Here is a 25043-nt window from a genome sequence, read left to right as displayed (position 1 = left end):
GCGGCAACGCCGGCGCCAGGCTTTGAGCGGTGGCACCAAGCTCTGAGCGCAGTGGGCGACGCTGACGGCAGGCGGTGGAGGTGGCTCTGGGCGGCGACGCTTCTTCACAATGTGGCACAAAGGCAGAAATGATGCGCAGAGGGGTGGAGCAACAGTGGTTTGCGCTGCAAGGGTGGCCGCAGATAAAGGGGAGGTAGTTAGGTGATGGAGAAGATGATGAGGATAAGTCTCTTCTCCATGTTCTCAAGAGTTCTTCTATGCTCCACCTAGAGAGTACATGCTCCTTTAAATACTTAAGGGGATGCCTATTTTTTACCATGCTTTGCTTTTGTCGTTTTCCACTTGGCTTTTGTTTTATTCCTGTGCTTTTGCGCTTTGCCTCTTTGCTTTTACTTTAATAATAGTCAAAGTTCTTGATTTATGCTTTTACACCATTAGGGCCTTGGTTTTTGGCCTTGGAGCTGCTTTTTAAAAAAGCGGCTTATAGCTTTTTGACTCAGTTTGACGTGCTCTTTCCAACAGTGCCCTCAGCTTTTTGGTCAACAAAGCTTAACTTTTACTTTTGCTTGCTTTTTTACCCAGACGAGTGCTTTTTCCAATTCCAGCTTTAGGAACCCTGTTTCCATGTGTAAATCATCCTGTCCATATGTTCGGGCATGAGTTCTATCATGTAAAAAGAGCATGGAGAACCAAATAGTTACACAAGCTCAGTAGGTGACCATCAGGATTGGAGAGGACTATGTGGGCTTTCTGAATGTATATGTGAGGAACGCTGCAGCAACAGGCAGGGCCACCTTCTGGTGTATGGGTGGGGATTTTAGCATGCTAGAGTCGGCAGAGGACAGTCTCGGAGGTGGCAGGGCTACAGTTTTTTGTACAGAGTACTCAATGCTACATGTAGTGAGGTTGATCGTGGTAATGCACAACAGGGCCCTCTTTATACCTTTTATGTGGCGAGATCTTTAGCATCCAATTCACAATAGAGAGAGAGAGAGAAGAGAATAGAAATGAAGTAAATGACACAGTATTGGGTCCCAAATACCCACTAAAAGCTACACGCCCCCTCCCCCGCCCCACCCCCCTCCCGACAAGCAGGAGTATTTGCTTATATTATTTCTTTGGAGAATGGTATACAACAAGCGATATGACTACCCAACGCAAGGATGAGGAAGACCATATGTCTGCTGAGTATCCACTAATCTGAGGCACTACACAGAAGACTCTTCGGGCCACTTATGCAAGCCCAGATAGCTGTAAGACTGCACATATGCTGTCTGAATGCTGAAGAGTTGCTCCAATGATCCCCTAGAGAGAGAAGGATGCTGATTGGTGCTTGAACTGATGAATGATCTGCTGAATACCTGAATGAATAATGAGGTACTGATTGCGACTACTTATATATGGCTTCAGGCTGTCGGTCGGTCCAATCATAAGCTGTCAGCCTGCTTATTATGGACTAAATAATGTGCTAACAACATTAAATGATGCGCTTGTTCTAACAGCATTAGATGATGTGCTTGTTGTCCCAGGCCTCTGCCATGCTGGCCGACTGAGCTAGCCTAGTGCACCCAGTTCGCTGGCCGACTATAGGTGGGGTACCTATAGGCTGCCGACTAACCTAATGCATCCTATATGCTTGCTAATGCAACCTACTACTAAGGATAAACCTCTACATGCTTTATTTGATGGATTCTCCAAGTGGGTTAAGAGAGGACTGACTCCCCACTAACCTCTATGGATCAGAGACTGACCTACGTAGATTGTGCTTGCTTGTCCTTGGACTGAGGGCTCACAATGGGGTCACATCATACGTAGATTGTGCCTGCTTGTCCTTGGACTGAGGGCTCACAATGGGGTCACATCATACGTAGATGTGCTTGCTTGTCCTTGGACTGAGGGCTCACAATGGGGTCACATCATACGATAAATATTCCTATAAAAAGGTACTATTATATACAAATGTTTGCATTGATGATCATGCCAGTGTGTCACTGTGTACCCCAATGCAGGGTTCACGTGACACTCGGCTTGGGGGGAGTTCTTAGGGGACATGACCCTTGGTATCTTCCATAGTTTGGCTACAGCCACGGGAGTTTGTGTTTCTCACGATCCGACAGGAAGAGTACTAGCCCTAACCTATCTAGACTACATCAGTTGGGGGGAGTTCTTAGGGAACAGGACCCTTGGTATCTTCCATAGTTTGGCTGCAGCCTCGGGAGTTTGTGTTTCTCACGATCCAACAGGAAGAGTACTAGACCTATCTAGACTACATGAGTTGATCTTATTGTTGATCTTATTGTTCTCCTTGATTTCGAGAAAGCCTATGATAGAGTAGATTGGGGCTTTCTGGAGGGAATGATGTGCAGCATGAGATTTACGGAGGAGTGCGTCCAAGGTGTTTCGGGGCTCTACTCGGCTTCACATAGCCAAGTTCTTATCCAGGGAGCCATAGGTGACAGATTTCCACTTCCTCACTCAGTTGTCCCGGCAGGGTTGTCCTATAGCACCTTATCTCTTCATGTCTGTCGTCGAGGCCATGAGCAGTTTTCTCTCTACCCAAGAGACCAGACTCCATGGACTACGGCTTTCCATCCGCGCATAGGAGGAGCTGATTGATTCCGAGTTTCGAGTTTGCCCGATGACACATTAGCATACCTATCTGGGGGCTAGGGGTGATAGAGATCTTCTATTGTGCATCCAGAGCACAGATCAATTGGCACAAGTCATGTGGATTTTGGGTTGGCTCATCGCCTGCCGCCCTGACTTGGCGTCCAGTTGAGGCTTTTGAGTGGATCACTCCAATTCGCTATCTTGTATGCCAGGTAGGCATTGATATCTTCCCTGAGCAACAGCTAGCCCCTCTTCTTCTAAGCATTCAAAAGAAGCTGGAGTTCAACACAGGATTTCTGTGGCCGGTCGGGTTGTGGTGGCGAACCAGGTTCTTCTGGCCACCATGTAGTACATCACATCCTACTGGGCTTTCTCCTAGACTTGTATTGATCAAGTTCAATGGTTGATGCACAACCTTCTATGTTGAGAATGCAAGCTCATCGGCAGTTGGTGGATGGCATTAGATGTGTGGACAATAGTCTAGCAATGCATGGATGGCTGTGCCCAACTAGCCAAGTGTGTATGGACATTAGTACTAGGTTATGTTATGTGTGAACTACTCACTTGTAGAATGTGTGGATTTTGGTGAAGGAGAATGAAGCTAGCTATGAAGCTTCTCTACATTGTGTAAGATGGATTAATGAGAGCAATTAGGATGAAGCTGCGAAGATCACCTTGAAGCTATAAACACCATTGGAGTGGAAATCGAAAGCAAATCATAGAGCTTATCCAAGAGGTGAGTTAAACAAATCCTTCCATTGTGGATTGCAAGTATTTGGAAGCCAAGCAAGCGATGTTGTTCAAAGCTCTCCATTGAATCTTGCAAGTGAGAATGCAAATGAAATTTGCTGATTGTACCACGACAAACAAAAAGCTTGTTTTCCGTAGATGTGTTTAGACCACTCAAACATTGTATTTGGAGTTTTGTATCTCAAGTTATGAATAGAATAAGATAAGGGTGCAAATTTGGAATGCCGGCTACAACATTTAGTTAAAGTGTTAATGTATGTGAAGTTTGCCCACAAGCTTGGTTGAAGCTTGATGTTGCAGGCTGAACTTGGGCAATGTGGACATGTACATGATTTCCGGAATGCTTTTGCATTGAGCAAGTGAATGTACAACTGGTGTTGGCACTACATTGACGGAATTTGTGCATGTATATGTATTAGCGGTTGGCATTGTACCGCATTGGTTACATTGATTAGTTGAGTGTGCTTATTGAAACTTAAAACAAGCGAATATCTTAGGTTGCAGCTTGGATGCAATAGATAATAGAAACAAAAAACAACTATGATGGAAACAATTGGAGCATCTGAAAGCATAAAAGAGTGAAAAAAGGTAGAGGCGAGTGGCCACTAAAAAAGACAGAGACTATCAATGATCATTCTTCATCCTCCTTGTTTAAAGGAAGATGAAGTTTCCTCGTTCATCGATCTCTTGTTGCTCTTCAATGGAAGGTCCTTTTGCATGCATGTTCAGGCTATACCATCATTCTCTATGCTCTCCCGAATCTCTTGCTGCAAGGTAATGAGTCTATCATCATCTTTTTCCTTGTTAATCATATCTAAAGTCACCTCAAGTTTCTCATAGCCTCTAGCCTTGAGTTTGGATATGAGATGAAGATTAGTGTGTATGTACACCACCTTCTCATTGTTTGAGGGCTTCAACTTGTTCCTTTTTTTGGTATGTATAAGAGAGAAGGTGCTCGAGTTTGTCTCACATGGTAAAGCTGTGCTCCCTTGAGAAAGTATGCGAATGGCAAGTTGTTGCAATTTAGGTTTGCTTGCACCATGGGACTCCCACCACTTCACTCCTTCATGCATTCTACTCTCATCCAATGCAAGAGGCCGAGAAAAAGTACGCTTTTTTTATTTGTAATCATCCAACTCATCAGTCAAGTCTCCTTATGCTTTTACATCTCCACCTGTACAGCGCTCTATAACAGTCATCCAACCATTGTGCACCTCAGCATTTGACTCTTGTCCTTTTCCTCTCCAAATAGGATGCAATACATAATCTGCAGGATACATCAAGGGGAATGCATCATATTCCAACGACCAACACAAAGTTGTTTGACCTCTTTCAATATTTTATCATCAACATCATCCATACTCTCTGATTTCTCCATCATGCAATCTGTGAGCTCATAAACCAGCCCCATGGTTGCTTCCTCCCTATCAGCCATGCGAAGAATCTTTAAAATGGGAGCCATCAACTTCACAATGAGCTTTGCATTTTGCCAGAAAGTAGCATTATATATAGTGTCTGTAATCTCGTGGCCTCTAACAGTTTTTAGAGGCTTTGCATTAATCCACTCATCAGACACTGCCATCTTTCTCAAGCCATTGTACACCCTCTCATCAAGAAGGTTTGCAAGTACAATGAATGTGTATGCAAATCGTGCATCTGCTGGCTTCAAGATCTCCTTCTTGCTATAGATTAAAACATAGCCAAAAGTGTTGGCTTTCTAGTTATGAACTTTACAATCTTTTTTCTTGCATCTAGCACAGAAGCAATCCAACTCAAGCTACCAATATCCTCAAACAGTAAATCCAAGCAATGACATGCAACGAGTATAGAAGATGTGGGGCCACTCTACTTCTATGAGCTCTCTAGGACGCACACATTTGCAGACATTATCCATGCACACCTGGACAACATTTGCAGGTCCAACATCAACAATTGCATCTTTAAGAATACCAAATATGTATTCGCGTGACTTGTATTCACCACTCGCATAAACAACTTTCAAAAACACACTACCATAGATAGAAGATGAAAGCACATTAATTATTGGCCTCTTCTTGACATCAGACCATCCATCACACACAATTGTACTTCCATATCTTGACCATTTCTCTCTCATCCCAAGCAAATCTTTGTCAATGCATTTGACTTCATCTCTGAGCTCCTTAACGCATAGAGCTTCGTACATAGGTGGCATGTAAGTTGGTCCTACTTCCCCAATGGCTTTAACCATATCAATAAAGTAAGGAAGGACTTCACACCTTGCAGAAAGGAATATGCTCAGCATTAAAAAATCATCTCACAGCAACTGTTGCATTCTTTCTTGCTTGAATTTGCCATGATTTAGCAAGCTTTCCTTGCAGCTGAGTAGGTTTGGAGACCCTCGGTCTCTTAGTTGATACATTCACAGCACTGCTTGCATTGGAAGAGCCACATGTTTGAGGAGAACTTGCAGATGTGGTTGCTTCTCCCAAATCCCCCACTTGTGTATCAATATCAATAAACCCATCTTTATGCATTGCACCCACATGCAACTTCCTGCATACATCTTTTGCACTCTACGGCAGGCTTCTACGAATTTTTTCCAAAGGAGAAAAAAAAGGAGAAAAAGAATCACCTGTAGGCTGCTGGCTGCAGCTTGTGCTCTGTTTTCTAGGCGCACACAAACCCACGAACGCACTCGTGCAAATCGTTTTTTTCCACAAAAAAGCCAACGGCGTTATCTGTTCATACGAATCGAGTCCCCTTTTGTCCTGATCTTTTTTTTAACAGCCCGTCAATTACACACTTCTTTTTTCCTTTTGGCCATTATTTTGTCCATCGCCCATATATATATATATATATATATAAAGCCAAGTTTGTAAACTTTGCAAACTCCACATTTACAGCAAACGTTTGCACTCAGTTGCAAACGCGAATGCTTGCAAGTATGGATGCATGGGATATATTAGCGAAGATGTATGACACGAATACAAAGACAAGGAAGATCCAGTTGAAAAAAAAGATACATAGTATAACACAGAGCAATAGGAGTGTGCATGATTATGTACAAGAGATCAAAGCATGTGCAGATGCATTAGCATCTATCAAAGTACCAATGGATGATGATGATTTGGTTGATGTTACATTGAAAGGTTTGGGCAAGGAGTACAAATCTTTGACACTTCTATCACAGTGAGAATTAGTGACCCCCAGACTTTGAAGAGTTAATTTCATTGCTTATTGTGGAAGAGTTGAAGCTTGGATTAGGTACATCATCGAGTAGCAATGGGCATGCAAAAAACCAAGCGTTTTACACACAAAGACGTGTAAGAAGCAGAGGGAGATCCTCATTTAGAAGACACACAGGTGGACGTGGTTGGCAAGATAGCTTATCACAACAACAACAGAATTTTCAGCCCTCGTATGATACATGAGGAGATAGAGAGTCATACTCCCGAGGTAGAAGGAGATCAAATTCTAGAGGAAGAGATAGATGACAACCTTAACAGTAGTATGGAAGTGGCATTAAGTGTCACTATTGTGGTAAGATTGGACATATGGCCAGGGAATGTTACAGGAAGTAAAATGATTTGCACGGTGACGAAATTCAACATGGTAAATATGCATCGTCTAGAAATGCAAGTCATGGGAATGAAGATCATTTGTTTGCAATGAAGCATGTGATGGACACTATGACTTCACAAAGTGAAGGAGATGATACTTGGTACATGCATTTTGGTACATGCATCGTCTAGAAATGCAAGTCATGGGAATGAAGATCGTTTGTTTGCAATGAAGCATGTGATGGACACTATGACTTCACAAAGTGAAGGAGATGATCCTTGGTACATGCATTTTGGTGCATCAAATCATATGACATGTCATGGTGAATGGTTTGATAAGAAGCTACCCACACAAACACAGGGATATGTGGTTACTAGTGATAATAAGCAGCATCCCATCACTCATGTTACTAGTGTGCCATTGAAGATGCATGATAGGAGAGTGAAGACAATGTTGAATGTATTGTATGTGCCATCAATCACTAAGAACCTTGTATCCGTGGATCAAATGGTTGAACAAGGATTGCAAGTAACGTCCATCAATTAAAACTTTGCACTAAGGTCTCAACATTAGCGTTGAAACCCGAATAGCAAGGGCTTTTGGGCCTTTGCTCTCCGACGGGGATTGGTGAAACAGAGAGAGAGATACTATTCCAACCACAATAAAATGAGGAAAAATAATTTGTTACAGTGTTATCCTTGATTGGCTTGATGTATACTTGTATCCTTGATTGGCTTGATGTATACTTGTATGCAAAAGTATGTTTTAACTTTTAACCCCATAGATGAATAATTGCTAGTAAGTCATTCTTAGGTACAGCCCCCAAATCTGAGAATACAAGGATTAAATATACAAGAGTTGATAAACAAGTTAGTTAGCATCTTGCTAATGCATGTGCTGACAATTCTGTTAAAACCGTGCAAGGTATTCACTTTACATATTTGCATCCATGTAATCCTAGGTAATAAAAGAATGAAGCCTGCGCATGCCACCTACAAGCATATTGGTACCATGGCACTGTTAGCTGCTTAACAGTCCAAGTCCACTTTATGTGTTGTACATCGGGCTTGGAGGCGATGATGCAAACCTGGCTTGATTAATTTGGAACCCGGACGCAAAATGGGCTCATGACCAGTCTCTTTGAGACCAGTAAGGAGATTTTTTTTTTTGCATATGGTGTGTGGTTACACCTGTGGGCGCCATTGTGACCTCAAATTCTCTTCATACTTCTCAAACTCTTAAGAGTTATCAAAAGTTCCCCCCTTCTTGCTTCAGCTTCAGCAAACTCCAGACTTACGCGGCTGTACCGCTCATTCATGCCATGCAACTCATCTTCTAGTTGTTCAGCCTTCTTCTTGTAATGAGAAAGGTCCTTCTTGATTTGATCCAACTCGCCAAGGTCTTGAAGGGCAGCCATGCTTACATTTTGCTGCTTGTCAAACACACTAAACACAGAGTGTAAAGCAGAATTAATTTCTTTTAAAAAAACCTGCTGCAAAAGCCACTTTCAATAGATATAATTAAGCTTTGAGGTTCTTGTAACTCCTACCATTTTAATTCAATTAGGCTTACCCTTTGAGTTGCAGCTTGTACATGTTGTTGGCTTCTAATGCCTCCGCCAGCTCTGTCTCCAAGTTCACAATCTTTTCTAGCAGAAAAGGGTTCTTTGCTGTCTCTATGAACTTTAGGAGACGGGCCTCAAGAAGGTCATTGGCCTGATACAGAAACCCCAACTTTTTAATAATGAACGTATCAAATACAAAAAGTTTTAAGGCTAAAGGTAAGTACACACAGATGCACCCATACACGTGAACAGAAACACACACGTGCACGGATCCCATGCATGTGGATAGAAACACACCCACACATGCACGTCCAGGCACACCCCCATGCATTCATGCAACTGAAATGGTTTTTGGCATATGAAAAATGCAAAAATGCCCATTCATGTAGCCATTTCTTTGTGTGCATGTGTATCATCATAGTGAGTATCCACATGCTTCTTCTGTTTGCCTCTCTCTCTCATACACCCGAGTTCAAGTCCCACCGTTGGTCGTATATGCCCTCGTGTTGCATTCTACCGACTTTAATACCTCTCTCTCTCTCTCTCTCTCTCTCTCATACACATGCATACACTCACAACCCTCATTTGTCTGTATGGCATGAACAAATCATTTTGCAGCATGCCAGGACATATTTTGCTCTTTCCCTTTGAGACTTTAAGACCAGTTTCTTTATGCTTTTCTAATAGAAAAATAATGTCAGCATCATTGTTTCTAAAATACGCATTTCATGCCACAGCCTTGTGAGGTGGGAATACTATCCAAGGTCCCTTGGTGTCTTGGGGGTATGCTAGCCAACGCCAAGGAAATTGCATCTTTATGGGGATGAGGTGCAAGGAGCGGCATAGCACGGACCCATGTTAGGCACTCTAGAACGCACTCACGCACCGAGTAGGCACGTTAGGCCTCCCGCGTTGCGAGTGAGGTTCATGGGTGCCGAGTGCCTCGGGGGGTTGCCGTCCTTGACGACGATCAGGCCGAAACGTGGAAACGGGATTGAAAACGTTTTCACAAGTCTAGCTATATGATACATACAAAAAAACGTTATTTTGAAGTATTTTTTAAAGGTTAAAAAAAAAACCCTACCTTGTTATGCTTATTTTTTGTGAGCTTGTTTCCTGTTTCAATGACATCTAGATTCTAGATTACGATTCATGATTCGTGATTTTATCTTCCATCACCCAGTGCTAGATAAAAACTTTTTTTTTTCAGCCAATCAAAATAAGGACAACTAAATCTGCCCGGTTTTGGTTCCCAAAATGTATATTACATGTGCCGGTTTTATAATGAAAATATATAATAAATGAATCCTTAAAATAAGGGCATTGGAAAATCTTAGCCTTTAGGGATTTTTTCCACAATTCTAGCCGTAAAAATACACTAAGTTGCCGTTTTAACCTGTGGCCAAACATGTGTTTGAATTCTAGCCGTAAAATTCTAGATTTGTATAAAACATGTTTGAAACGCCTTTTACAAACACTACCGTCTGCATTCAAACACAAATTCATTCTTTTATCAAATGACCAGTGCATTAAAATAAATCGTCTGAAGACTAGAAGATTGAAAGGCTGACATACTTCCTGCAATCTCTGCACTTCTTCCTGTAGAACTTCCTGTGTACGCATGCTTGACAGAAGCTCGTGCTCTTTTCTTGAAAGGAAAGAGTTTTGGTTTTGCAATCGTATCAGCTGTTTCACACAAAAACATTCACAGGATCAAAATTAGTCATCCCTCTAGCACTACCTCTAGATCTAGGTGGATGCATAACTCTGCTGTTTTCTATATGCTGCAAACTACTGTTCGTGTTTCAACTTGATGCAAATGCAAGTTCCATATCAGAAAGATAAATTGAAAGCATATGGACCTCATTTTTTAGCTGGTCAGCCCCCAGGTCAATCATTCCAGCTGCAAGTTGCTCATTGCACAGCTCCAAATGCTCAATCCTGTCACAAAGATCAGTTTCTCTCTCCGTGAACTCATTTTTATAGCTATCTAACTCTGCTTCTTTTGATTTCGCATACTCCTGCACCACAGGAAAACCTCTGTTAAAAGGCTTCCTGAACAGATTAAAAGAAAAAGTGATCATACAATATCCCTAAGAATGATATCCTTCAAAGTCATTCACATAGCAAGTGCCACGGTTATCAAACACTACATTCGTATCAACCCTCTAAAGGACACTACAAGAATAGGGATGTGTACAAACAATTTAAATACACTACCAAGAATGAATATAACCACAAGAGGGTGAATGAGACCCAAGGCTGTATCAATGCTGGGTCTCTTTGCCTTTAGTTATCTGGCTTGCAGCCATAAAGACTGTTGCTGGCCTCTGGCACTGCACCCTTTATGCAGAGATAAAAACAAAAGGGCTGATAGTATGGGTGTGGTGTGGGAAGGCAAAGATATCAAGTTCGAATGTGCATTATTTTGCATGCATATGTATGGATTCTTTCACATGGAACCTAGGTTTTTTTAGTGCCCAAGAGTGCCGGATGGCACTGGATTGTGACACGAGGATTGTGGTGAGCCCAAGTACATTTGAATACATTATACAACAAAGCACCCCGCATCAATTGATCCTCATCCTAACAGGATTGTAGTGAGCCCATGTACATTTGAATACAACAAAGCACCCCACACCAATTGATCCTCATCGCAACAGGGTGGCCATGCTGGAAGTATGAATCAGAGTCTTGAAGAAGCAAAAGATAAATTTGTAAGAAATCGTGACATGGAACTCAAAAAGGTTAAGACGGCACATGGAGAAGAGGCTCAGCATGATGGTTTGATCAACAGGGTTCCAGAAAAAGGCCTATCTGTTGAAAGTGCAGGTGCCATAGGAAGACTTTAGAGAAGATACTTGCACAAACACATGCCTAATTTTAATCCTGTAGATACTGTAACCGGAAGCTTTGTGGGCAAAGACCTCCAAGTGGGTTTGTTGAAACTAAATAAATTTCCCACACAAATCTCTCTCTCTCTCTCTCTCTCTCTCTCTCTCTCTGTGGAGAGAGAGCCAACAGGAGCAGCAGCATGACCAGCCTAGTCCATGACGGCCTACATGGATGCGTCACGTACATGGGGTGTCACTAGTGAGCAAGCGTAAACCCTTCTAAGAGCCAGACACCCCAAACCTCACAGGCCTCATCCCTCCACCCAGAAGTTGCAAATCCAGGCAATCCTTTGATAATTGGCAAGCTCCCATCACAAAGGGGAGATGCTATGGCTGCTTTGCATTCTATTCTGGAGGAGGATGGTATCAGTGTATGATCACACAATGTCATGATGTAGCACCACATGGATACTTAAGCTTATGTAGCTAGTTTTGTGCACTCTTTTTTTCTTTTCCATGGTTCAGTATTTATCATGGATACATTGTACTTCCCTTTTGGTCTCATAGACCCTATGGGACTATTGACGATGTTAATATCTAGACCAAGAGACTAAAGCTTGCATGAGAGTTTGCTCAAGGTGCATAAATACACATGATGATCGAGCATCCATGCCATAACAGATAAAAGGGGAGAAGCCTGTCTGCTCAACAAACGTGCTTCAGGTGATGATTGGTCTTGGACAAAGGGAGGGATAGTGACATGAGCTCAAGGGGAGTACAACTGAGATGCTGTGGAAGTAAAGGAATTCCATCTAAACACTTTCTCTGTGATTGAAACCTGGTAAAAAGCTCAAGCAGAGTAGTTTCATTGTTAAACTTGCAGAAATTGTGAGCATTAATAGACAAGTACTTACTTCTAAAAGCTTCAACTTTTCTCGCAACTCCAAAACCTCTTTAGAGTCTCTCAAAGGAAACGACAGACCTCCTTTGCTGTTAGTCCTGTCCAAAGACCACCCACCACCCCCTGAGGCGTCAATGGCCTTCAGCTGCTTTTCAGTCCTGGATAATGCTTCGGTCTTGTGTAGAAGTTTCTCCTCCAAGGATTCAACTCGCTTCTGAAACTCCATTTTTTCCTCCTCTTGATCAACCATCCTTCGTTGGACTTGGCTTACATGCCTTTTAAGCCGTAATAACTCATTACGCTGCTCAATTTCTTGTGTCTTCCCAGCCTCCTGAGCTTCCAAAAGTGACTTCAAGAGAAGCAATTTTTCTTCCATATCAGCCTTCTGCTGCTTGAGCTCCCCCAGCTCCAACATCATCTGAGTTAGCTTCTCAGTGGTAGTCATATTATCTTGCTGCAAGTTGGCACACTGAGCAGTTTTGGCCTTCAGAGACGACAAAACAGTAGAGTTTTCAAGGCTCATTTGATCCAATGTGCTTTTCATGTTCTCCAGTTCAAGCTTGACTGCAACCAATTCAGATGCCTGACTGCCTAAAAGGACTTGTTCATTCAGCAACAACTGCCTTGTGTGTTCTGATTCTGACAACAATCTCTCAAGATTCTTAATTTTACATGAACTATCTTTCTGTGCAAAAGTCATCTCTTTTAGCAAAGTCCGCGTTTCCTGCAGCTTCAGTGATGATTCTGTAAGTAAGTTTTTTGATGCCTGCAGCTCTTTGGCCATTCCATCTATTTTGTTCTCTGCTTTCTTTTGCAAAGAAGCTGATTGCTCCTCTGTTTCTTTCAACTTGGCTTGCAAATTCTTGAGACAATCTTCAAGCTCAGCTTTCTCTGCACGAAGTTCAGCAGCCTCAATCAAAGCCTGTGATGCCAATTTCTCTTTTTCATCAGATGTATAGGATAGTTGACTTGTAAGTCGTTGAAGATCATTTTGTAAATGATCCATGGCAACAACATTTTCCCTTTGCAGCTGAAGCAAATTCTCCTCTGCATTGTTTGCACGATGCTCAAAATTATCCCTAACACTGCACAGCAATGCCATCTCTTCTCTGAAAGACAGCTCTTGGAGGTCACCTTCCCTCTCTCTTTGAGCTATCTCAGCCTCTAAAGCAGAGCATTTTTCCTTTATCACTGCACATTCAGTTTCTGCCTCTTGCAGCTGCTGTTGGAAATTTATCACAACCTTTTTGAGCTCACTATGGGACAGCATTAGAGAGGAAACCTCATCCTTCTTCTTATCAAGCTCCTGCTCAAGGCTTTGCCTTATCTGAGCATGTTTTCGTTCTTCTTGTGAAGCAAATTCTTGTCGATGCTCCAATTCCACGCTTTGCTGTTCCTGCACAATCAACATCTCCTGGAAACTTGCATTTAGCTGCCTGTATTCAGCTTGATCCTCGAGACTCTGAGTCCGGGCAGTCTCCAATTCTAATTTGTAAGATGCTCTCTCTTCAATCATGTATTTGAGCTGTGCCTCCACACCTGCAATCCTCTCTAGAAGCTGTGCGTTTGTGTCTTCCAAGTCAACAACTTGAGTTTCTAGTTCCTCTTTGTCGCTCTCGAGTTCCGACGCTCTTCTCTCCAGAGTTCTTTTTGCTATCAGCTGTGAATCAAGTGTGGTAGTCAAGGCTGCCATTTGTCCCACTAGCTCATCAAGCCTCTCTCTAGCAGCCCTGCTTTCATCATGTTCTTCATCAAGCTTTTCCTGCATTTCAGCTTTCTCCATCTCCAGCTTCAAATTTGATGATTGATACTCACTTTTGAAAGCATCGAGGAGCTTGATTTCCTCTAAGAGAATTGACAACTGGGATTCAAGCTCATCTATGCGTGATTGGCTTAGCTCCTTATCCGCCATCAAAGCTTGAAGTTTTGTATCTAGCAACACCCTTTCATTCTTGGCTTCAATCAGCTGCGCCTCTAGTTTCTTTTCGCAGGCCACCCGCTCTGCCAGCTCTTGAATCAGCCGTTCAATATCAACACAACTCTCTGCAACCTTAGCCTTGAGCTCTCTCTCAGTAACCCTATGAATTTCTAGATTTTGATATAGATCAGATAACTCAGCAGTACAGTTTGTCAACTGAACATCTGCCTCGGACTTCTCTTGAAACAGACGTAGGTCAATATCTTCTTTCTGCTTTTGCATTTCCTGCATCGGATTCTCCAGGCTCGGCTTCAACGGGGTAACCTGCTCTTTAAAATATGGATTCTCTGCTTCCAAACATAAAATCTGCTTTGAAGTAATCTCAACAAGACCACCATCAGCATCATCAGCATCTATTGCCTCCATCTTCTCCACAGCACTTACCGACAGCATGACACCATGATTCTTGACAGCATCATGCAACAGTTCTTTACTGTGTGCCACATCATTCTTCCTCAAGATAGCTTCATATTCCACAGATGCTTTCTGCAGCTGTTGTTCTAAAATTGCATTCTTCTGTTCAAGCTCTTTCACTTGCATCTCTAGCTCATCAATAAAACTTTGCTTCTCGATGAGCTTGTTGCCTGACAATTGCTTCAATAGCCTCCCTGTTTCGACTCTTGAAAGCCCTTCTAAGCTTGCTTCAAGCTCTGCAATCAACTTCATGTTTGCCTCCAACTCCATATTGGCTCTACTGAGCTTATGAAGAAGCTCAATGTTCTCATCTGTAAGCTCGTTGGAGTCTATGTCCTGCTCCTCCATCTTCTTCTTTAACATTTCTATGATCTCCAATAAGCCCTCTTTGGACTCATTATGGACCGAATGGTCCAGCATGTCATTTGTCTTTATAAGCATCTCCATAATCCTACTTTTAGGTGCAGTCTCCTCTATCTTGGCTACCCGGCAAAGGAGTTCTGCGTTAGAGGCCTGCACCTTATGAAGCTGCTCTTCCAGCCCTTCATTCACCTCTACAAGTCTGTTGATCTCACTGTTTCTCAGCTCTAGCATCTCTTCCAGCTCCGTCACTACAGAAACAAGCTCAGTACTAGATTCCTGAGTCTTCCGGAGTTGCAAGTGTAAATTGGCATTCACTTGTTTCTCATAAGTAACTTCCTCTTGCAATACTATTACCAGCCGTTTGGTTTCATTGATCTCCAACCTTGTATAATCATCCCCATCATCCCACTTCTTGAGTGCCACCTCGGAGGCCCTTCGCTGCTCAACCTCTGATCTCAAGGTATCACGCTCTGCTTCAAGAGCCGAGATTCTGATCCTTAGCTCTGCTCCATTCATCAGTTCAGCTGCAAGCTTCTGCCTCAGCGTCTCTGCTTCAACATTAAGTTTGCGTGCTTGCCTTTCCCATGTTAAATTCTCTTCTCGTAGCTCCCGAATAGTCAATTCAGCAGCATCAAGTTTCTGAGGTAAGCTTGAAGAAACCCTAGATCCATTTTGTAGGAAAGGTGAAGAAAGCAGGTTTGGATTGGTACATTCAGCTTGCCCAGTATATGTGTCCTGCCAGCCCTTGGTGGTGGACGGTAGGTGGGCCCCACCATTTTGATTTGATGTATTAGAGGATCTAATGCTTTCCTGACTATGACTCGAGTCTCGGCTTGCAGTAGAGTTTGACCTGCGAGGCAGCAGGGAATTTGTTGAGCCAAAATCTCCATTTGGAAAGTCTTTACCCACCCCACTGCTTGAATTGTTGCCGTATGATGATGAGTCAAATGAATCTGAGTTTTGGCGTGAGGTTGTAATGGATAGTGGTCCATCCTGCATTATATAAGTTCGCATGTAAGGATGGCCATAATATCCATGAACCATACATCATGCAGAATCTTTATGAAAGAATGTAGTCAAAATAGTAAGGCTGGTAACAAAACGTTTCCTGCCCATGGATCCCTACTCAGGGTTGGACAGGCGAGTTTGCCTGTCCATGCCTCATGGTGAGCGGCCAAGATGGGCCCCCACCGACGGCCGGCAGAGATGTTTTGTAACCAGCCTTTGTGCACCCCACAACAATGAACTATACTGCTAATCTACAGTAACTAAAGGAACTTGCCGTCTGAATTGAACTGGGGGAGATGCCTCTGTTTGTCTGCAAGAAATCCCAATTTTAGAGGTTAGGGAGGCAACAAAGATGCAAAAACAAACACAAAAACCTAGCAATGGGAAGAATTGCTAAGGCTTCATGAACATCATGAATAAGACTAAGAAAACGTCACCTTGAATTGCCTCTGAGAATTTGGTAAGTATGAGCGGCCATTTATAGCTTGGCTTGTTGATGATCCTACGCTGCCTACTGTCAGATTTTCAGAGAAATCAGATTCGCTATCATCGTCCTCTGAAACTGAACCCAAATCCTCCCCGTCCAGGCTGGCTCTTCTTTGTCTCTCTAGCTCTCTGCAATGTCAGATATTTGATACTTCTCATGTGCACCAAGCTAGGACATTGCTTGACACACAGATCACCCCAGCCATGTTCAAAAAATCTTGACTAAATGTGTGCCTTTCTCGCTATACATGATACACCCGTTAATAAAAAATATTTACCTGTGGCTAGCTTTAGGAGTGAGACATTGAATTTTCACCTGAAAAAAAGGCAAAAATGCCTCAGACTACTAAATTTCCCCCCTCAATAAAACCATGAAATTGGAGACTTCGAGGATGGAAATCCATGATACAAAGAACATCATGGATGCCATACTTTTGCATGACAAGTTTCATAGGAGGGTTTCACCCTCACAAAGCAAGTCAGTACATCCATGGGAAGTATCCCCGCATATGTATATGATTTGATTGCAAGAAGAGTCCATGACCCTTGAGACTTGATACCAGAACTGGAACCATGTTGAAGAAATGTACACTACCTAGAAAAAAGAAACTGCTGTTGAGCTGGTATGCATAATACAACTTACATGTAGAACTGTACCCACACTGCATTTCTTCAGTGGCAAAGATATGGTGTCAGGTGAATCCGCATTGATGTAGTCTGTAAGATTGATAGTTGTTTCTCCCAGAATTCCAACACGAAGTGACCCCTGCAAAACATCCCCAGAGGTCAGGAGAGCAATTTTGGACCTTGAAAGAGAGGAAAGAAAAAAGGTAGCATTTTGAGGTCTGTGCATACCATTTGAACCAAAAGCTTGTACAATTTTTCATCATAATCTCCTGACACAGGATCTTGTGTTATTCTTGTGGATTCGACAATAGGGTCAACCCATTTGCAAGTGCCATTTCGGACAAGACCTCTTGAAGTCTTTACGGTGGTTTTGCCCGTCTCAATAGATATTAATGAAACCACTAATTTGTCCCAACCTGACTTCGGCACCTGTTTCATTTACAATGTCAAAATGAGACCACCAGAGAGCCACACACTCGCACACACACACACACACAGAAAAAGGCAACCTCCTTTCACAATTCAATGAATGGGGGATAAAATCATATCCCATCCCTGATTTTATATCAAGCTGTATAGTCACCCAGATTAACATTACACATATCCAAGCCCACGGAAAATATACATGTCATCATTATCTTCTGATGAGAGAGAGAAAATCATGAAGAAGATATGAATCAGCCACATCATCATTCTCTTTCCCAATATCCATGGAAAAAGTACTGGTGGGCATGCCATCTGGTAAAGAAAGCATTCATGGAAAAGATATGGATGAACAGTTGCTTGCAGTATTGACAAGAAAGAAACCAATTCCAATCCATGTATGTATGCATGTATATGTGGGTACGTACGCACGTGGGATGGTAGAAATACTGGCCATGGGGGATGCATGTGCGTGCTTAGTTTACCCCATCAGAGGAGAGTGTGATTTTTGCATCTAATTGCGGAACTCACAATTGCAGGCTGGGTAGCTCACCCGGCTCGCCTGGAAGTGGAGCCTGAAGTCAAAATTTATGGTCCCCTCTGTAGATTGTGGCCACCTGCTGGTAGAAGAGGGCGGCTTGTTGCCTCTTTCCGTCATCAAAATTGATATAATTTCAGGTCAAAAACATTAAAATCTTCCAGTCTATGTACTATCCATATGACCCAGCTGCACTTTCATGCACAACTTGCTGCCAAAATGTGTACACAGTTTAAGGAGCATGACCCAATTGCGATTCTATGGCTGCAATTGGAGGAAGATCAACGTGCATTACAGGGCTTGCGAGTGTGTATGGCCAATTTGAGCTTTAGAAAGCTTCAGCTGCCCTCAAATCGCACTGCGGTTTTCATCGGCGCACCTAGAGCGATCCAATAACATGGCCAAAGCTGCCCAAAACCGGCCCAAAAAAAATGACTACTATGAGGAAGAGCGCAGAGTGAAACCAATTGCACGATCACGGCAACAGTGTAGAACACCCAGAGTATTGGTAGGGGTGACGATAAGTATTTTTTTTAGAAAAAATTGCACGGGAAGCAATACAGGGAATAAGAGGAATACGACAGGCGGGTGATGTTTCGTATGAGAATGGCTAAGCGTTAAACCCCCCTCCCCCGCCACCTCGAGGTTTTGGGCGGCTTACCCTGCCGGCCGGCCGGCCGGCTCGCTCCCGTCCGTTCTGTGATCCTCGGGCCCTTGCATCGGCTTTGTACACGCATGTGGGGCAGTGCTCACAATTTTCCCGGCTGAAATTCAAAAAACCCAGTTAATTTTGAGGAATAAAGATCGTACACTTTACTTATAAATCCCTCAATAAATTGGTAAATAAATATTCCATAAGTATACAAACCATCACCACACACACATGTTTGCCAGGCATAAGTAACCTAGAAATCACTCTTCTATACAAACCTATTGTAACAAACATTGGAGGCCCCAACCATAAGTCAATGTATATCAAACATATCAATATTTATAATGGCATCATCCATGATATTAACATGATTTGGCATAACGCAAATATTATGCAAGTATCCCTCAATTGTCTAAGAGGGTAGAATAATATTTTTAAGAGAGCTTAAAATATATTCTCATAACATTCCCTCTTGCTTAAGTTTATAATTTCCCTCAATTGCGGATCTGTTGAAAATAACGGAGGATCTCAAGGAAGGCATAAAAATATTTCTTAAGCATCTTCACCACCACGAGGAAGATTTTGAAAAGTCACCAAATATTTGATATATTGATTTCCTCATCCTCAATAAGAGGTGGTTCCTCTTACACATGATGAGTGAGAAGTGATCCCAAGGTTTTAAAAAACTCGCATAAAATGGGTTATAAATCTACTAATGAGAAGATAATTCTAGTTTGTAAAAGCAACATTATGAATTTTGTGAATCACCTTAAAAGGTCCATAAAATCTTGTGGTGAGTGTCTGCGTTTCTCAATTCTCAAAAGTACATAATCTCCAATTTAAAAAAAAGATAGATTTATTACGTTTATGGTTTGCTTTCTTAACATATTGTTCTTGAGCATGTGCAATAGAATGTTTTATATCATTCAAAATGCTACTAAAATCGACAGTGAATTGATCAGTGGCTTAGATTTTGTGGGAAAGTCTAGTAGCCGGAGTAAGCAAAGGTTTTCCATACAATTTCAAAAGGTGCATGACTAGTAGCCGAATGAGGAGTACTATTGTAATCAAACTGGATAAGATGAATGTACTTATTCCATGAATTAGGTTGTTGGGCAACGTAAACTTTGAGTAGATTCAAGATAGTGCTATTAGTAACTTCAGGTTTTTCATTCATTTTCAAGTGGAAAGCTGTGGAAAACTCTATCTTAGTGCCTAAGTTGGAGAAAAGAGTGATCCAAAAGTTATTGCAAAATTTCTATCACAAATAACGACTTTTGGCAATCCGTGATGCACAAAGATTTGCTTGATAAACAAAGTCATGGCTTGATAAGAGGTCAATGTTTTCTTACAAGGTAAGAAAAGGTAAGAAATAAGCTTGCTTACTTAAACGATCCACTACAGTCCAAATTATGTCATTATGATCGGATGTAGTAGGCAAACCTATGATGAAGTCCATTGATATTTGTTCCCAAGTATCATTAGGGATTAGTAGAGGTGTAGAAGTCCTTAGGTCTTACCTTTATAGCTTTTAATTTTCTGACAAATAAAAAATTCAGCTATATAGATTTTGCTACATCTAATATAAGGCCAAAAAAATTCTCTACTACAGACTAATTGTAAGGTTGAAATACCTTGATGACCCATGCTTGGCGGTTGATGCATTTCCTCCAAGATGAATTGTTTGAAAGGTTGTATAATACACAATCTCTTTTGGAAGAAAAGGTCACCATCATGGCATGAGTAATCACCAATAGGGTTTCAATTATTTTCTCTAAGATTAATCTAAACCTTCAAAAAAAGGTTAGTATTATAAGACTCTTTCATAGGACGTAAAGGCTCACTCTAAATGATAGAAATGTTGTAGACACTAGGATGTCTACTTAAAGTATCTGCCACAATGTTTTTATTACCTAGTTGATATTGAATCATGGGTTGGAAACTCTGGGTAAATGAAGTCCATTTGATATGTCAGTTAAAAATCAATGTGGCTGGGTCAACATATGATGAATGCTTTGTTGGTCTATCTTGATTAAAAATTTAGATCCCATTAAATAATACTTCCAAAGTCTTAAAGAATGAACAAAGTAGCTAATTCCTTCTCATATGTAATATAATTTCTTTCTGTTGGTTACGACTTTCATAAGCAATGGGATGTCCATCTTGCATGAGAAGATCATCAAAACCATGTCCACTTGCATCAGTAACTACAACAAAGAATGGTCATTGAAAATCTGGTAGTGTAAGAACTGGTGCATAAGTTAATGCTTTCTTAATCTTAGAGAAGGAATGATAATGTCTACTAGTCCAATCAAAATGTCTAGCTTTCTTAAGGAGTTCAGTTAAAGGATGTGTAATACATACAAAATTTCTAACAAACTTCCTATAATAGCTACACAATCCAAGAAAATATCAGAGTTCATGAATATCATGCACTTTGGGCCAGTTAGCAATGCTTTTGATCGTTTTGGGGTCTACTTGAATACCATCAACATAAACAATATGTCCTAAGTATTCATTCTCTCTTTAAAGAAATTTGTCTTATCGAGGTTGACATAAAAGCTTATTTTCTTGATAAAGTAAGAACACTTTTCCTAAATGTTGTTTGTGCTCTTGTTGATGATTCTTACTAAAAACTAAGCTCACAAAAAATCCTACAATGAAATTTTGATGTTTCAAGAATATTATATTCATCATTATATTGAAAGTAGATAGAGCATTAGTCAAACCCAATGGCATAACAAAAACTCATAGTGATCGATTTGGGTTCTAAAAGTAGTCTTGAAAATATCCCCTTCATCCATTCGAATGTGGTGGTAACCAAACTTGAGGTCAATTTTACTAAAAACTTGTGCTTCCTTGAGCTTGTCTAGCAAGTCATCCACTCATGGTATTGGATATTGATTCTTGATAGTAATCTTGTTTAAATTTGATACACATTTGATATGTCCCATTCTTCTTTTTAATGAGAAGAACTAGAGCACAAAATGGAGAACTACTAGGTCTAATCAGTCCTTTCTCTAACAATTCTTTAGCTTATCTTTGAATCTCTTTCTGCTCAAGCATGTTAACTTGATAGAGAGCTTTACATGACGAAAATATTCTAAGAATTATTTCAATTTTATGATCTTTTGGACAAGATTTAGGTAAGCTACGAGGTAGGTCATCTATAAAACAGTTAGAGAACTTAGAAATAAAAGGATCATGAGACACATTTGGTTTAGAAATAGCCTGAGCAAGTAGCTAGTTGAGAAGAATAAAAAATGTCTTCTCCTTTTTCCTTATATCTCTTTTAGCTTGGGTATGAGTTAAAATTAAACCTAAGTCACCCTTATTCTAACATTGGAGACAAATTTCTTTATCACCTTTCATTAATCACATTATATGGGCATTGTAATCAATCTGGGGATTATGCTCATGTCTCCATGGCATTCCTAAGATGACATTAACACCTTGCAAAGGAGCAACTAGAAATGTTTCTTTTCTTTCAATGAATCTAAACTCTTAACCTTTTTAGTGCAATTGTACTTAGTTCATTGAAATGAAGCTTTCACTTTATAATAACTGGAGTAGGATGCATTAGGTTGAGTGCTTTCAATGCGTTTCCAAAAATGAATTCATGGGAACTACCATCATCATGCAAAATAGAAATTGGTTTTTCTTTTATTTTTCCCTAAATTTTCAGTAAAGCATGAATTAGAATCTTACCTTCATCCAAATAGTGAGTATCAGAATTACCATAACAGAACTAAGACTATGAGGATGAAACATATTAACATCGACCCTAATAGTAGGCTTGAGACTGGGAATGAATTTTTTTCTTTCCTCTGTTTATTTAATCTTCTTGATCACTTGAACCTGCAATAGAATGTCCCAGAATTTTTTGATGTAAGCTTGGACATTCTCTTTCTTGACTTGTCGTAAAGTATCCCATCGTTGACGAGCTTTAGCCTTATATTGACAAGGAAGAAAATGTTTCTTTAAAAGTATCTAGAACTCCTTCCATATTATAGGTCGATGTTTACCCTGCTTAATCACATTCCGCCACAAAGAAACACTTTCAATCAAATGATTACAAGTACAATTAATCTTGTCCTTTTCCAAGAAATTATCACTTGAAAAATAGTTAATGAATTGACTAAGCCATGCAATGAGTACTCGTGCGTCTTTCTTGCCATCTCATAGTTCTAGAAAGTGAATGCCTTTCAGCTTATCCGTGAATCTTCTTGGGAACTCTGGGCATGCAAAGTATCGTTAATAGTGTGTCTAGCAGCATGAGCACTTTCATCCTCATCAGAATCATGCTTACAAGTGCTTTGAATGCTTCATATGTTGCTCTACCTTGCGTCGGAGTTCACGATCACTTGAATTTTCTCTTGCATAGTGGGTTGTGCAGGTAAATTAGCCATTGCAAATAAATAAGTAAAGAAAGTGTAATTTATAATGCCGATAAATAAATAAAAATGAGAAACTTAGCTCTTCAACTGTGTAAAATTTGGGTTTGAAATTTGTCAAAAGGCTAATCTTACCATCCTCCTTTACTCCAATTACGAATGAATCCCGAGCTTGGTCAAGAGGCTTGAGTTTTGGTCAACTTTGGTAAGACTTTTAAAGCCCCTTTGAATCCATTGAGTATCCAGAAATACCATGAAAGCTTGATGTGATGAGGAAATCGGCGTCGAAAAGCACCTCCAAAATTTTTTGGTTTTTAATCTCCTTTGGTAAAGCCCAAATTTTTTGCTTGAAAGAAACCTTCCAAAAAATTTTGAAGGGAAAGTTTAAACTTGTTTTGTAATATTTCATGCAAATATTCAGTAAGCTGGAATTTCCCTTCGAGAGCTCCCTCTCTCTTTTGTTTTCCTAGACTATGAGGGGTTTTGGAACGTAAAGAAATATACGCTTTCAAGGCTTATATGAGGAAAAATCTTTTAAAGGTTATAATATTTTAAAAAGCTCATATTTATAATAAGCTCTTTAAATCCTTCAAAGCATGAAGCATAAGATTTAAAAAAGAAATAAAACATTATCTTCACGGTTGTAAACCCATACGGCAGCGTGACTGTGAAAAAAAAGAAGAGAGAACAACACTCACGATTTCGCCCCCCGTGGATGGAAAGGAGAAGGAAAAAATCAAAATCTTGATTGTGCTTTAAAAGCTTGGGATTTCCTCTTGGTTAAGCTTATTAATCCAAAGATTAATTAGACTATAAACAACTAATAAATGCTTTTTTTTCTCAAATTGATTTATGGGCAATCCATCATCCATTATAGAACTCTATCATAAGCAATGGTTTAGCAATATGCCAAGTACTTCCTTGTATACAGATTTCATCTGTATAGATGGATCAACAAGAGGTGGAGAAAATCTGAAAACTACGTTTCAAGAAAAAGGGTGGTTTTATGGTTTATGCAGAGTGGTTGGTCTCCCACCTCCTTTGTCTTGTGGTGTTTGCCCTTTGGATAAAAGCCTACAACTCTTGAAACCTTTGATTTATGCTTTCAAGATTTTAAATCTTACCTCCATCTTCCTAGACCCATGGCTCTAATACCACCACACGGATCCACTTCTAGGAAAATAAAGAAAATAGAGACTTGCAAGAGAATACATTATTTAACCCAATCAACTCATCAAAAACCACAAGTTCAACATATTCAAGAATTGAATAAATAACATGTAAAATACTTAGCTGACGATAATGACTCAACATTGGGTGCAATCTTTCTCCCTCATATGTCCCACACATGAGTATTTACGTAATTCTTTCATTCTAAAACATGCCATAGCCTCCAAAAATACAAAAGGTGCATTTACTTGCATGACACTCTCTTTGCTCAAAATAGAGTGTCCATAAATCGAGGATAGGTCTAAAGCATGTCACGCTTTACAAAATTATTAAAGTTAAAGTCTAAGCTTGATAAAAAAATAAATCAAAATGTGCACAAGCTAGTACATGTATATACAAAGCTTGTTTACAAAAATGTGTGCCAACAAATAATATTGTGTGTATCTTCCTTAATCTTCTGAATCCTCTTCACCTAAAAAATAACCAATAATAAATTGGTAAAAAATATTCTATAAGTATACAAACCATCACCACCAAGCGTAAGTAACCTAGGAATCACCCTTAAATACAAACCAATTGTAACAAACATTGGAGGCCCCAATCATACATCAATGTATACCAAATGTATTATTAAATATTTATAATGGCATCATCAATGATATTAAAATGATTTGGCATGATGCAAAGATAATCCAAGTGTCCCAGAATTATCTAAGAGGGTAGAATAATATTTTTAAGAGAGCTTAAAATATATTATCATAATACGGATGTACACTCATGTGGTTGAA

At 40.5% G+C, this 25043-nt stretch overlaps 2 protein-coding genes across 2 annotated transcripts; both read right to left on the bottom strand.

The window, feature by feature from the left end:
- Positions 1-4639: 4639 nt before the first annotated feature.
- LOC147641981 (uncharacterized) lies at positions 4640-5590 on the bottom strand. Its single transcript, XM_086799315.1, has 2 exons — positions 5261-5590; positions 4640-5077 (listed from the first exon to the last, which is right to left on the bottom strand). The coding sequence occupies exons 1-2, from the start codon at positions 5588-5590 to the stop codon at positions 4640-4642; spliced, it is 768 nt and encodes a 255-aa protein (XP_086655441.1).
- A 2156-nt stretch (positions 5591-7746) lies between these two features.
- LOC147641980 (uncharacterized) lies at positions 7747-19001 on the bottom strand. Its single transcript, XM_086799198.1, has 12 exons — positions 18970-19001; positions 18701-18803; positions 17307-17507; positions 17095-17217; positions 16730-16767; positions 16403-16580; positions 16240-16275; positions 12216-15950; positions 10330-10488; positions 10043-10153; positions 8476-8618; positions 7747-8348 (listed from the first exon to the last, which is right to left on the bottom strand). Exons 1-12 carry the CDS (start codon positions 18999-19001, stop codon positions 8114-8116), a joined length of 5094 nt encoding a protein of 1697 aa, XP_086655324.1. The 3' UTR covers positions 7747-8113.
- Between the last annotated feature and the right edge of the window lie 6042 nt (positions 19002-25043).

Source organism: Cibotium barometz, chromosome 1 (genome assembly GCF_041138505.1).
Source record: "Cibotium barometz isolate CiBa-2024 chromosome 1, ASM4113850v1, whole genome shotgun sequence".
NCBI classification, from domain to species: Eukaryota; Viridiplantae; Streptophyta; class Polypodiopsida; order Cyatheales; family Cibotiaceae; genus Cibotium; species Cibotium barometz.
The sequence above is the reverse complement of the archived record's forward strand: the minus strand, read 5'-3'. Positions and strand labels throughout refer to the sequence as shown.

Excerpts from the sequence above, each read along its gene's own strand:
- LOC147641981 (XM_086799315.1), bottom strand. The coding sequence starts at position 5,590 with ATGGTTAAAGCCATTGGGGAAGTAGGACCAACTTACATGCCACCTATG. Across the intron at positions 5,078-5,260 it reads GACCTGCAAATGTTGTCCAG|AAAGCCAACACTTTTGGCTA; the intron begins GTGTGCATGGAT and ends GTTCATAACTAG.
- LOC147641980 (XM_086799198.1), bottom strand. The coding sequence starts at position 19,001 with ATGGTTGGGGCCTCCAATGTTTGTTACAATAG. Across the intron at positions 18,804-18,969 it reads TCCAATGTTTGTTACAATAG|CCGGGAAAATTGTGAGCACT; the intron begins GTTTGTATAGAA and ends TTTGAATTTCAG. Across the intron at positions 16,276-16,402 it reads ATTCTCAGAGGCAATTCAAG|ACAAACAGAGGCATCTCCCC; the intron begins GTGACGTTTTCT and ends GATTTCTTGCAG.